Here is a 13,013-nt window from a genome sequence, read left to right as displayed (position 1 = left end):
ACAATGTCTTCAACTAGAATGTTAGCTTTTGGGCTTGACTCCTCATGAGTCCTCTCTTGCAGTGTAGTTCCGGACCTCAAAGTAATGGCATTGATTCCACTTTTGGGGTTGGATAAAGGTTGAGAAGGAAGTGCACTGGAGCTTGCAGGTTAATTGTTGAGGGTAGTCAATGATCCAATCTAGGAGACGAGAGCTTGTAAAGTAGAGTTCAGACCGTTTAAGGTAGAGTTAAGTGTGTTCTCCATGGTCTTTTGTCTTTGCTCAATAGAGTGAAGCAACTCGTCATTGGAAGAGGGAGGGGGTAAGTAATTTGAGGGGCTTGCTGTTGGTTGTTTTAAGGTCCCTGGGCTTGCCTTTGGTGAGGTGCTCGGTAAGACTGGTTTTGGTTCTGTTGATACCGGTTCTGCTGAGTGCTGTTGTTGTTCCACCTTTGATTTCCACCATTGTCTCTGCCACCCTGGTTGTAGTTGTCTCTCCACCATTGGTTGGAGTTACCTCTCCACCCTTGGTTGGAGTTATCCCTCCATCATTGGTTGGAGTTGTCTTGCCAACCTTGATTGTAGTTCCCACTTTGGTTGTAATTATCGCCTTGTTGATAGTATCCTTGATTTGGGCGGTCATAGAAATTATGGGTAGCTGCCAAGGTGTTGTCTTCTCGTTGGAGGTGCGGACATTCATCAGTATAATGAGTATAGCAGGTACATATTCCGCACACTCTCTGAGGAACCAACTGTTGATACTGTTGTTGTGGAGAAGGCTGAGGTTGTTGTTGATTCAGCTGTAGCTGCTTCAGTATGTTAGTCATCTCTCCCAGAGTCTACGTGAGAGCATCATTCCCACTACCAGAGGAAACCTCCACAATAGCCTTGGGATGATTGTTCCTCTGCCTTGCATTTCGGGTAGATTCAGCCAGATCGACAATCAGTTGCCACGCTTCTGTCACCGTCTTGTACTTCTTCAGAGAGCCATTACTTGCAGCATCCAATGTAGTCTTATCTTGAGGCTTCATGCCTTGTGTGAAATAGCTCAACACCAACTTGTCAATCTTGTGGTGGGGACATGAGTCTAGGAGGTTATGGAAGCGTTCCCAATACCCATAAAGAGTCTCTGTTTCACCTTGAATAATGCAGGAAATTTTGCTTCCTCAGTCTATCTATAACCTTTGCTGGAAAGAACTTTTTTAGGAATTCCATTCTTAGCAAATCCCAGTTTGTAACAACTGCTTCAGATTGAGTGTAGAGCCACTCTCTGGCCTTTTCCTCAAGATAAAATGGGAAGGCAATTAGCAAAATAGTAGTCTCATCCACACCATGACGCCTAACAATTGAGCAGACTGTCTGAAAATCTCTGAGGTGCTTGATAGGCTCTTGAGCAGATAAGCCATGAAACTTAGGCAATAGATTGACTAGCGCAGTCTTCAGTTCAAAATCTACAGCCAGATTTGGATGACGCGCTTGATACGGTTGCAGTGTGAAGTCCGGAGCTCCTTCTTCCAGGAGAGTAATACTTCTAGGCTCCGCCATATTATCTACGCGTAAATCAACAGAATCAGTAGAAAAGGAGCTTGTTTTTTCCTCAAATGGCACTTCAGATTCGTCCTCAGATAGGACTGGTGAATTGGTAGTAACCACTTCACCACCCTCAGAGGCTAACCGACGCCGAGCTCACCTAATAAGTGAAATAGTTCTTTCGATTTCAGGATCAAACGCAGCTAAGCTCGGAACCGGTAACGAACGCGTCATTCAATTAAAGAAACATAAAGCTCGTGGAAATAAAATAAAATAAAATATGCAAATATGTAAATTTAAAAATATTTACACTAACCAATAATTTAGCACACTATTGCAACTCCCCGGCAACGGCGCCAAAAATTGATGGGCGAAAATTACCGATTAAGAATTTATAATAAGAATAGTGTTGTGAGTACAGTTCTTAACCGGCGAAAATTCTGCTTATCAATTTAAAAGGAGTTTGTCATAAATTAAGAATAAAATACTGAGAGTAGAATTTTCAGGTCGTCTCCCAACGAGTTGCTAAGAGAGTGCTATTTATTGGTCAGGAGTTTTCTGAGAAATTTGGAGTTTGGAGAATGGGCAAAGAAGTGATTATGAATTAAAGCAATGGAAATTAAAAAGAGATTTTATGTAATTAAAATAAAAAGTCTTGACTAGGAGAAGATTAATCGGAAGTTCTATCCTCGTTGGATTTTCCAAGGTTAATAGTAAGAGGTTGTTGTTTCTACTTCGTTAACCTTTACCGAATAAAGGAAAGTCAAGTAATTGAGCCAACTCCTATTCACAAGTCCTGATCCTCTCCCTTGGGAAGGATTAGCGTTAGTGACTAGAGAGCCAGCCAACAACTTTCAATTACCAATTAACTCTTGAGTATTCCAACTCAAAGGTCTCCTATTAATCAACTCCAAAGTCAAGTTGAGAACCTACTCCATTGACATGGATGCCATTTTTGCATGCATGTAAAGGGAGTAGAAAGAAGACATGGATATTAAAATTGGATTGAGACAATTAAGCAAGTAAATGAATTGAATAGAAAAATACTCTTTGCATTAATAAATTCTAAAATTGAAGATATCCATATGTAACTCTAAACAAGATAAATGGGAAATAAAAGAGTAAGGAAATAAGAAAACAAACTAGAATAATATAACTTCAACGGAGGTAGCAACTCTTCTCAATATCCAATCCAAAGCATAAAAATAGAAATCTAAGAATCTATGAATATGAAGAACCCTAAAAGAAGTGGTAAATTCTCTCCAAGATTCAAAAACCAAAACTAAAACTATGTGAATGTGAATGTCTGTTGAGTCTCTGTTGTGCCCTAGCTCTAGTCTGTGTTTCTGGGCCGAAAGCTGGGTCAAAAAGAGGCCCAGAAATCGCCCCTGGCGAATTCTAATATGCAGCACATGACGGCTGGTGGACGAAATTGTGATACATATTCTTTATTATTGTATGGATATTGTTTCACGATAATGGCTCTTTGCTATGTGTGGTCACAACTCCGTTCAACTAACCAGCAAGTGTACTGGGTCGTCCAAGTAATAAACCTTACGTGAGTAAGGGTCGATCCCACAGAGATTGTTGGTATGAAGCAAGCTATGGTCATCTTGTAAATCTCAGTCAGGCGGATTTAACCAATTGATTATGGATTTTCTAAAATAAATAATAAATAATAAACTTAAAATAAAGATAAATTTACTCATGTATTTCCATGGTAGGAATTTCAGATAGGCGTATGGAGATGCTGTGCTCCTTCTGAATCTCTGCTTTCCTACTTCTTCCTTCCAGTTTTCTTTCATTCCTTCCTATGGCAAGCTGTATGTAGGGCATCACTGTTGTCAATGACTACATCCTATCCTCTCAGTGAAAAAGGTCCAAATGCTCTGTCACAGCACGGCTAATCATCTGTCGGTTCTCAATCAGGTTGGAATAGAATCCCTTGATTCTTTTGCGTTTGTCACTAACGCCCATCCTTCAGGAGTTTGAAGCTCGTCACAGTCATTCAATCCCAGAATCCTACTCGGAATACCACAGACAAGGTTAGACTTTCCGGATTCCCATGAATGCCGCCATCAATTCTAGCTTTTACCACGAAGATTCTGATTAAGGAATCTAAGAGATATGCGCCCGGCCTAAGGTAGAACAGAAGTGGTTGTCAATCACGCGCGTTCATAGGTGAGAATGATGATGAGTGTCACGGATCATCACATTCATCAAGTTGAAGTACAACGAATATCTTAGAATAGGAATAAAGAGAATTGAATAGAAAATAGTAGTAATTGCATTAAAACTTGAGGTACAGCAGAGCTCCACGCCCTTAATCTATGGTGTGTAGAAACTCCACCATTGAAAATACATAAGTGAAAGATTCAGGCATGGCCGAGAGGCCAGCCCCCTGAATGATCCAAAGACCGAATGGCCAAAAGATGACTAATACAATAGTAAATAGTCCTATTTATAATAAACTAGCCACTAGGGTTTACAGGAGTAAGTAATTGATGCATAAATCCACTTTCGGGGCCCACTTGGTGTATGTTTGGGCTGAGCTTGATCTATCCACGAGCTGAGGCTTCTTTTGGAGTTGAACGCCAAGTTGTAACGTGTTTTGGGTGTTCAACTCCGGGTCGTGACGTGTTTCTGGCGTTTGACTCCAGACAGCAACATGGAACTGGCGTTGAGCGCCAGTTTACGTCGTCAATTCCCGAATAAAGTATAGACTATTATATATTGCTGGAAAGCTCTGGATGTCTAATTTCCAACGCCGTTAAGAGCGCGCCATTTGGAGTTCTGTAGCTCCAGGAAATCCATTTCGAGTGCAGGGAGGTCAGATTCCAACAGCATCAGCAGTCCTTTGTCAGCCTCCTTATCAGAGTTTTGCTCAGGTCCCTCAATTTCAGCCAGAAATTACCTGAAATCACAGAAAAACACACAAACTCGTAGTAAAGTCCAGAAATGTGAATTTAACATAAAAACTAATGAAAACATCCCTAAAAGTAGCTTGAACTTACTAAAAACTACCTAAAAATAATGCCAAAAAGCGTATAAATTATCCGCTCATCAACGGCCTTCCACGCGTACGCGTCATCCACGCATGCACGTCGATGTGCATTCCTCTAATCAAGTGTACGCGTACTACACACGGGCGCATCGCTGCTTTGTCTCCTAACCACGCGTACGCGTGCTTTGCACGTGCGCGTCGTTGCTCGCCCTTGAGATCTTTAATTTCTTATCTTCCTTCCTCCTTTGCATGTTTCTTTTCCTTCCTCTAAGTCATTCCTGCCCTGTAATCTCTGAAAACACTGAATACACATATCACGGCATCGAATGGAAATAAGAGAGGATTTAAGAAATAGTCAATTAAAGGCCAAACAAACATGTTTTCAATCATAACATCACTTGGGAAGGAAAATGTAAAACCATGCATTTCATATGAATAAGTGTACAAGAGATTGATAAAATCCAAAACCATGCATTTCGTACGATCTTGACTACTAGGTCCCAGCAACGGCGCTAATGTTCTAAGAGTTACCTGAAACTGGGTTGCCTTGGACTTGAACGTGAGGTCCAAACGCCTTTGGGTGATTATTCCAACATCTTCTCCAGCAAAAATGAATCCGTCCGAGTCGTTTGTGAGCAGTGGTGGGGGATGGTACCTGCAGGGAACTCTGATACTTAATTTAGCAAGAACTTTAGGTAAATTTTTAGTAAATTGAAATTCGAATTATACCTAAGGGTGTCAAGATATTTATAAGGATAAACGTAAAGTCAATAACTACCTTTTGAGTAGTCTCACTTAAAAAGATAGATTAGTTACTCACTTTTAATTGGGAGTTTATTAAAATTTTCTTTCTAAATTAATAAAAGAGATAATAAGAATTAGTTAGTTATTTAAATAAATATAATTGTAGTTATATCATTATATTTGACTTCTATGAGATCAGATAAATATCAATCTAATTAATATCTATGGATTGAATTTTATTCATTTTGAATCTTATTAGGTAATAAGTCAGAATATGACCAATAACAGTATGTTTATAGAAAGTGGGACATATGCGATCAAAATAATCTTCCACGGAATAAAAGAAGAAAGCCAACTAGCGATGATTTGCATTTGCAATCAAGTGCAATTAGTAGCTTTTGATTAATTATACAATGTTGGGTTGCATTTACTAATCATGCAATCAATTAATTAAACATTATGGGTCCCGGAAATGTAATGACTTAGGAACGTGTCGATATGCTAGCGAATGAGACAAACCACGGATTGGAAAAGTTTCACCTACTTTATTTTGATTTTTTTTAGAACTATATATGTATTATGTAGAGATATATTTTTATATATATTTAATTATATTATTATTATATCATGTACTTATTTTCAACTTATTGTTTGAAAAATAATTGTAATTGAATAATAGTATACTTTTTTTTTACACTATTACTAATTGCTAATGTAATAAAAGTAAACTTGTTATATTACTACACTAAAAAAATCATCTTAGTAATTCAATTAACTATTGTAAGGCATTATTTATGGTACCAGGTCATTTTGATTATATATTCAGTCTTGTTTTGAAATAAAATCAATATATATGTGGTAAATGAATTTTCTTACCAAAAAGAGATCCCAAAAACGCTTTATATATCATAATGAAATCTGATTAAGAAAAGCTAAAGCCTCTTTTGCCGGAGTAAAAATGCTTAGGTTGTCTCCGTAATTGGGATCAAATATTTGAACTAAGATATATATAGAGAACAGTGAGACATTTATTTTAATTTTAACTTTTTTTCCGTACATATAAGAATCAGAGAGATTATGATGCTTTCTTTTATTTGGACCATATGAACACAGTGTTAAACATCTTCTAATAAGTACCATAACATGACAAAATCCTTTTTGTTAAGAATATATTACCCGTCTAATCAATCTTCAATCTTGCTTTAGTACCATATAATATATTTATTGTATTGTAATTAAAACCATTACTTAATTCACTAGTCACTACCAAGGAATCTTCCTCTTCTTTAAGAGATTCACTTAAGATCTCTTAATTTAATAATAATAACTTAATTTAATTAAGGATTATTTAAAAACAATTGAACACAGTAGAAATTGAAGTACGTGATGCTTAATGCATGCAAACTCAGCACTGACCTAAGGTTTTTTAATTTCAATTAAACTTGGTCATCTTGTGTATAAATATAACTAGACACAAAGATTAAATTTTAAATAAAAATCAAAAATAGAAAAAGGAATATGCCATCATAATCCACCTTGATGCCTAGAATTGAGTGTACCTTCCAGTGCTATGTGATTCAACCAATTTTTACTCCCAAAAGTGTTTCAAAGTTGATAGAAAAGAAAAACAGAAAAGGGGACAAACCTTACCTAGTAGAGTCACTGTCACATAGGATGCTTAATTGCTTATGTAGGTTCTGATTAATGCTAATTAACCCCATGATTTGGTTGTAGTTTGAAGTTAAAACTACAAATCTAATTGAACTTTTAATTAGTTTTTCACCAAGAGTTGGTTCCAATAAAGAGGTAAAAAAGTAAAAAAAGAAAATAAAAAATTTACTAATTGATTAATCTCAGTAATTAACAACTTGTTTTCCATTACAACAAATCACATGAACTCCATGCAACTTGGAAAGTAGTATCACAACAAAGGTGTTAACAAGGATAAAACTCCAATTTAATTACCTTGATATCTTAGGGGGTATCTTTTTGGATTTTTTTTTTCTTTTTTCTAATCGAACTAAGTGGCTAAGAAGGGTTGTTCTAGTCTTCTAGATGCACAAAATATATATGTGCATCTTATTGTTATCTTTGAAGAACTATTACCAAGGTATCTTGTTATGTCTTTGTTATATCTTAACTATAATAATATTATGCCTTCTTGATAGTTACCAAAGTTTATACTCCTCTTTTCACAGAAATTGACATGCCATACTAATTTCTAAGTCTAGCTCAATATCCAATATTCTTAGGACAACATAGAAAACCAACCCATGACAACAACATTGGAGGACTTAAATATTTTGTTGAAGTAAATTAAACAAATGTCAAAGTTCATAGATCAAGATCTAAATTCTAAACCAATACTCCAAACCAAGATATTCACATTGGGAAAAGAAAATTAAAGATCTGATCTGATAAAGCAAGAAATATTTATTGGTTCCAAGCCATCCATATAATTGCCAAATGCAAAAGAGGCCAATTTATGCATGGGAATAGTGTTGTTGTTGTTGTGAGGATTGTTGTTGCATTTGAAAAACCAGGTTCTGTGTCTGAGGTCCTAAGTAAGAAGAAGATGAAGAAGATTCAACACTCTTGTTCAGATTTTGCCCTTCCATTATTGTAACCCCAAATGAGTTAACACCATAAGGAGAATTGAAAACTTTTTCCATAGCTACTCCTCCTGCTGCATTATTTGGTTGTTGATTATTCCACTGAAAATGATGAGTTCTTGGTATAGTTGCAGCAGAACTAGAATTTTGTTGCTGCTGCTGCTGTGAGAGCATCATCGAACTTTTGGTGTCTTCTGAAGAAGATGTTCCGGTTTCAGTGACATTAACTGTTGTTATGTCATGGATGCTTGCTCTCCTTTTGTCTTTGCCTCCGGAAAGTTGCCTTATGAAGTACTTCTGAGCATGGCTTGCAACCTGTGTTGGTGTTCTTGTTATCACGAAATTTCGCGAAATGTTTCTCCAGTCACCTTTCCCATACTTCTTCAAACCAAGCAAGAACAATCTGCAAAAAACAACCACCATATATATATATATATCAAGAATCAAGATTAAACACCAAATTCAAAAAGAAATTTTCTTTTTGTTAACTAAGTCACCATAAATATCTCATGAACCTAATAAAGGAAATGAAATTTCTTATTGCTGGTACTTTCCTAGTGTATAAAAATTCTTATTGTTCCTGAAATATATTTAATTCGTGTTCTAAAAATATTTTCAGCCACTCATTTTTTAGTTAAAAATATTCAAAAGTTATGTAAAAAATAAAGAATAAGTGGTTGAAAATATTTACGTAACGCATATTAAATATGTTACAAAAACATGCAAGAAATTTGTTGGCCGGAGTTCAAACTCCACCTACAAATTCATGCTTTTCATACAACCACCATGTTCTCAAACGAATATGCATTCAATCCATCATCATACACTACTAATATTAAAACCATATATATGATTAAAATACCACTATACATAAATAAATAGTAATAACATGTAGATATATATGCACATACACAAAAAGCAAAAGGCGAAAGGCAAAAAAAAGTTACTTATGTTCTTCTTCAGTCCATGGCACTCCTTTCTTCCTTTCTTGCTCAGGTGGCTTCACTGAGCAAGAAGAAGGTCTCTTTCCACTTAGTCCTTTAAATCCATCATCATACCCTTGAGAATTCACCCATTCTAAGGTAAATGGTGAAGTAGTACTATACCCCGGAACCGGGATCAAACCAGCCTCAATGTTACACACATCAACTTCTAATTCCTTGTATTGCTTGATAACATCTCCAACTGTCTTCCCAGGTATCATTGCAGCCACCTGGTGCCACCGGTCCGGCGTGTCCTTGTCGTGAACGGCCAGCGCATTTTCGAAGAGCTTGTTCTCTTCGGGTGTCCATCTTGTGCTCCTTCCATCTCCAAGAAGCCAATTGAAGGTGTTGTTGGTGTTGCTGAGGTTGGAATTTGGATTATAAGGTGTTGTAGTTGGAGACAATATTTCCATTTCCCACTTCATCAAATCATCAAACAGCTTACATGCATGAAAACACTAGTGATGCATAAAGTATCAAAGTTTGAGCAAATTCAATGTGTGATGGAATTTTAGAGGAACAGAAAAGGGATAAAAATATCAGGGATAAAAATCCACAAGCATTTGTTTCTTTTTTGAAAAAAAAAAAAAGAATCAGAATAGTACTTTTTCTCTTTTTTATAACATTGAGTTGAGGCTCCTCAGGAATCTAGAAAAGACCAACTTTATTTTAAAAAACCAAAAATATCAAAGAGAATGCTCCAAATTGATGTTGAAGACTCTTATCTGTTATCTAATTGGTCTAAATAGGATAACCCATGAACCACTTATGAGATCTAATTCCCTCTCTAAAACTAAATTGAAACTGAGAATTAGATAGCTCAAAACCCAGAAAGAAACAAAAATCAGAAAGGGGCTAAATCTAAAATCAGCTCATATGGTTCATCATAAAGAGTAAAAATAATACCCAAAAAAAAGAACTAATTTTGTGAGAAATAAAAACAAAAAAAGTGAACTTTTTTTTTCAAATTCTGCTGCAGTTTCAGTTTGAGCTTATATCCCAATTGGGAGACCAATCAGAAGCCAAGGAAAGGCAAAAGGGTATGAACACAAAGCAATGAAAGTTGCAAACCCAATTAGGAAAACAGCAGAAAGATTCTGAATTTATGAACAAGTGAGAATGATACAGAAAAATTCATTCAAAAAAATATATAGAAAGAAAAAAAAACTGTTCTTTCACCCTTTTGCTGGGAAAAAAAGGGTGAAGAAAACAATAACAGTAAAGAAAAGCAACTTAGCACAAAAAAGGAATAGGAAGCTCCAAATTGAAAAAAGGCTATGGCTAATAATATACGAAGATGAAAAGAGAGTAAACAGCAAACAGAGGTCGAAGCAATGAATTTGCTGAAAAACAAAAATGAGTGTAATGAAGGTGGTGAGCTGTGATTGGATGTAATCTTGTTTGTGGATACTCCTTGCAATTCCACAGCAGAACTTCCCTCTTATTATAATACACTTCTAGTCTACTACACACTATCGGTTTTATGCATATTTATAAAATAATAATTAAATCAAACAATTATTATTATTATTATTATTATTATTATTATTATTATTATGAAAAATATTAGAGGATTATCAGAATTTATTATTTTTTATCATTGCTTTGCTATCAATTCAATTTCTTTAGTCTAGTTCATTTAGTTTAGTAATCTAACAATATATTTTATCTCATAATTTTAAATATTAATAACTAACTAATGACAAAATAATAAATTTTAAAGGCTCTCTAGCATTCCTCTTTTATTATTATTATTATTAAAAATAATAAGGAATAATCAAAATTTATTTTTTTTGTCATTATTTATTCATCAACTCAATTTCTTTAGTTTAGTTCTTTTAGTTTAATAATTTAACAACATATTTTATTTCATAGTTTTAAATATTAATAGCTAACGAATAGACAAAAATAATAAATTTAGCTAGTCTTTTAATATTATTATTATGTTAAAGTCACTATTCATGTAAAAATAATTTTATATTACAATAAAACAAAAATATAGACTCATTTAATTTCAAACGCGAGTTTCTAAAAAAAAAAAGTGCATGTGTTTGAATTAAACGATTACAAACTATGTTAGTATGAATGTGATTTTTAAAATTAATTTTGACTAAAATTAAATTAATATTAATGTGGCTTGTATTTGGTTATTTTTTTATCAAATGTGATTCTAAAAAAGTAAATATTTTTTAGATGATGTTATCCAAAACCACATTGAAACACAAAATTACTAAAAGGAAATTGAAAACTCAAATTAACATACAAGTCCTTAATATAAAAAATTAAAATAGGTAATTAATATATTTTTACTATTTTATCATGATTCTCAATGATGCAAAAAAAAAAATTATTACTTTTTACCAAAAATACGTTGAGAACACAATTCAATTCACTTTCAATTAATCATATTCAAACATAATTGTATTCATTTGAGACCATCTTAATGCGCATTATTGGGGACAATAACAAACCGAATTTAATAGTTCTCATATTATTTTCACACGAAGATAATTTATGAGTAATCACGTTATATATATATATATATATATATATATATATATATATATATATATATATATATATATATATATATATATATATATATATATTATATATAACTCATGTTTGAAATGATTAATTTATTGTCTTCTTTAAATTGAGCATTATCATTTTTAAATTTATTGATATTTTTTATTTTTAAAAGTAAAATTATTAATGTAATTCTCCTAATAGACTGTACTAAACATCCATATTTTTTAATTGACAAACTAAATGAAAGAAGGATAATGGATTATATTAAATTATTTTTTGTTTCTTTTGATATTTGAAATAACACACACACACACACACACACACACACACACACACATATATATATATATATATATATATATATATATATATATATATATATATATATATATATATATATTAGAATATTATAACACTGCTTATTTTATAATACACTAATATTCGCATAGTTACTTGCAATGATTTGTTTATTCATTAACGTAATAATTTTGATTTTTTCTTATTATTATTTTAAATAAGTGCTTATATTTAAAAAAAAAAAAGGGTGTCGACGGAAAGAATAGCAGAACTCTTTATAGTACTATACAGTGTTACTAGGACTTCTTAATCAATCTTTTAAGACATCCGTTAAAAGAATTCACTGCTATATTTATTCAACTAAAAATACTATATACATGTTAAAAATTAGTTATTAAATTAATTATTATAAATATATATATTATTTTTTAATTTATATCTTATATATATTTTATAAAAATAGTTAATTTGACAGTTAAATTTTAATTTTCAGGTAGCCTAGCTTTTATTCAACAGACTAAATGGATTATAATTGATAAATAGATTTAATTTATATTTATTCTAGATACACGGGACAAAATTATTATTAATAGAATATTTTAAATATTTTTTTAACAAATATAAAATAAATATATTAAGAATTTAAACTTTTTTTATATTTTTAATATAATTTTTAATTTATAACTTTAAAATATATTTTTAAAATACAAAATATCTAAATTCTTTTATAAATATACGAATAATAGTAGCCTACGAATTATATTTAAAATGACTCTCTTCAATCACAAAAAAATAATAACTCTCTTTATATTCATTTAAAAATTACAGATTTGATTCTTATTCTTAATTTAAAATATATATATATATACACGCATACGAGTAGTAGTAATAGTTGTAGTAGTAAATGCTACCAAATACCAACTTTTATGTAAGAAAAATGGAAAATGATTTTGAAAGAAATGGGTTCTCATTTTTCTCGTCATAGTACATATTGGTGAAACCGAGGGTAGCCGCCAAAGCAACGGTTGAGATGTTGAGAGAGGAAGCAAGTTGCTGCGGTGGACCCCACGTACGGTTGCAACATAACTGACGTCGTTTTCTTATTGGGTGGTCTCCCCAAATAATTGTAGGTTTTTAGGATCTCTAGGTGCGGGACCCACTATTCTGCGATATGTACACGTGTCCTTTCTTCATTGGCTATAATCACCTGAACGATGCAGGCCTGAACAGCCAATCACCTTCGAGCATCCAACACCTAGGATTTTAATTTATAAAGCCAATATCAAAGTTTGGTGTCCAATTTTTATAGACACCATTTACCTTCAAATAATTT

General features: G+C 33.1%; 1 protein-coding gene across 1 annotated transcript; it reads right to left on the bottom strand.

Annotated features, from left to right (window-relative positions):
• Positions 1–7,530: 7,530 nt before the first annotated feature.
• Positions 7,531–10,328, bottom strand: LOC112702869 (transcription factor DIVARICATA). Its single transcript, XM_025754077.3, has 2 exons — positions 8,816–10,328; positions 7,531–8,271 (listed from the first exon to the last, which is right to left on the bottom strand). Exons 1-2 carry the CDS (start codon positions 9,274–9,276, stop codon positions 7,740–7,742), a joined length of 993 nt encoding a protein of 330 aa, XP_025609862.1. The 5' UTR covers positions 9,277–10,328; the 3' UTR covers positions 7,531–7,739.
• Between the last annotated feature and the right edge of the window lie 2,685 nt (positions 10,329–13,013).

The sequence above is a fragment of the Arachis hypogaea genome, chromosome 7 (assembly GCF_003086295.3).
Source record: "Arachis hypogaea cultivar Tifrunner chromosome 7, arahy.Tifrunner.gnm2.J5K5, whole genome shotgun sequence".
Classification (NCBI taxonomy): Eukaryota; Viridiplantae; Streptophyta; class Magnoliopsida; order Fabales; family Fabaceae; genus Arachis; species Arachis hypogaea.
Note: the sequence above shows the minus strand (reverse complement) of the source record. Positions and strands in the feature narration are given on the sequence as shown.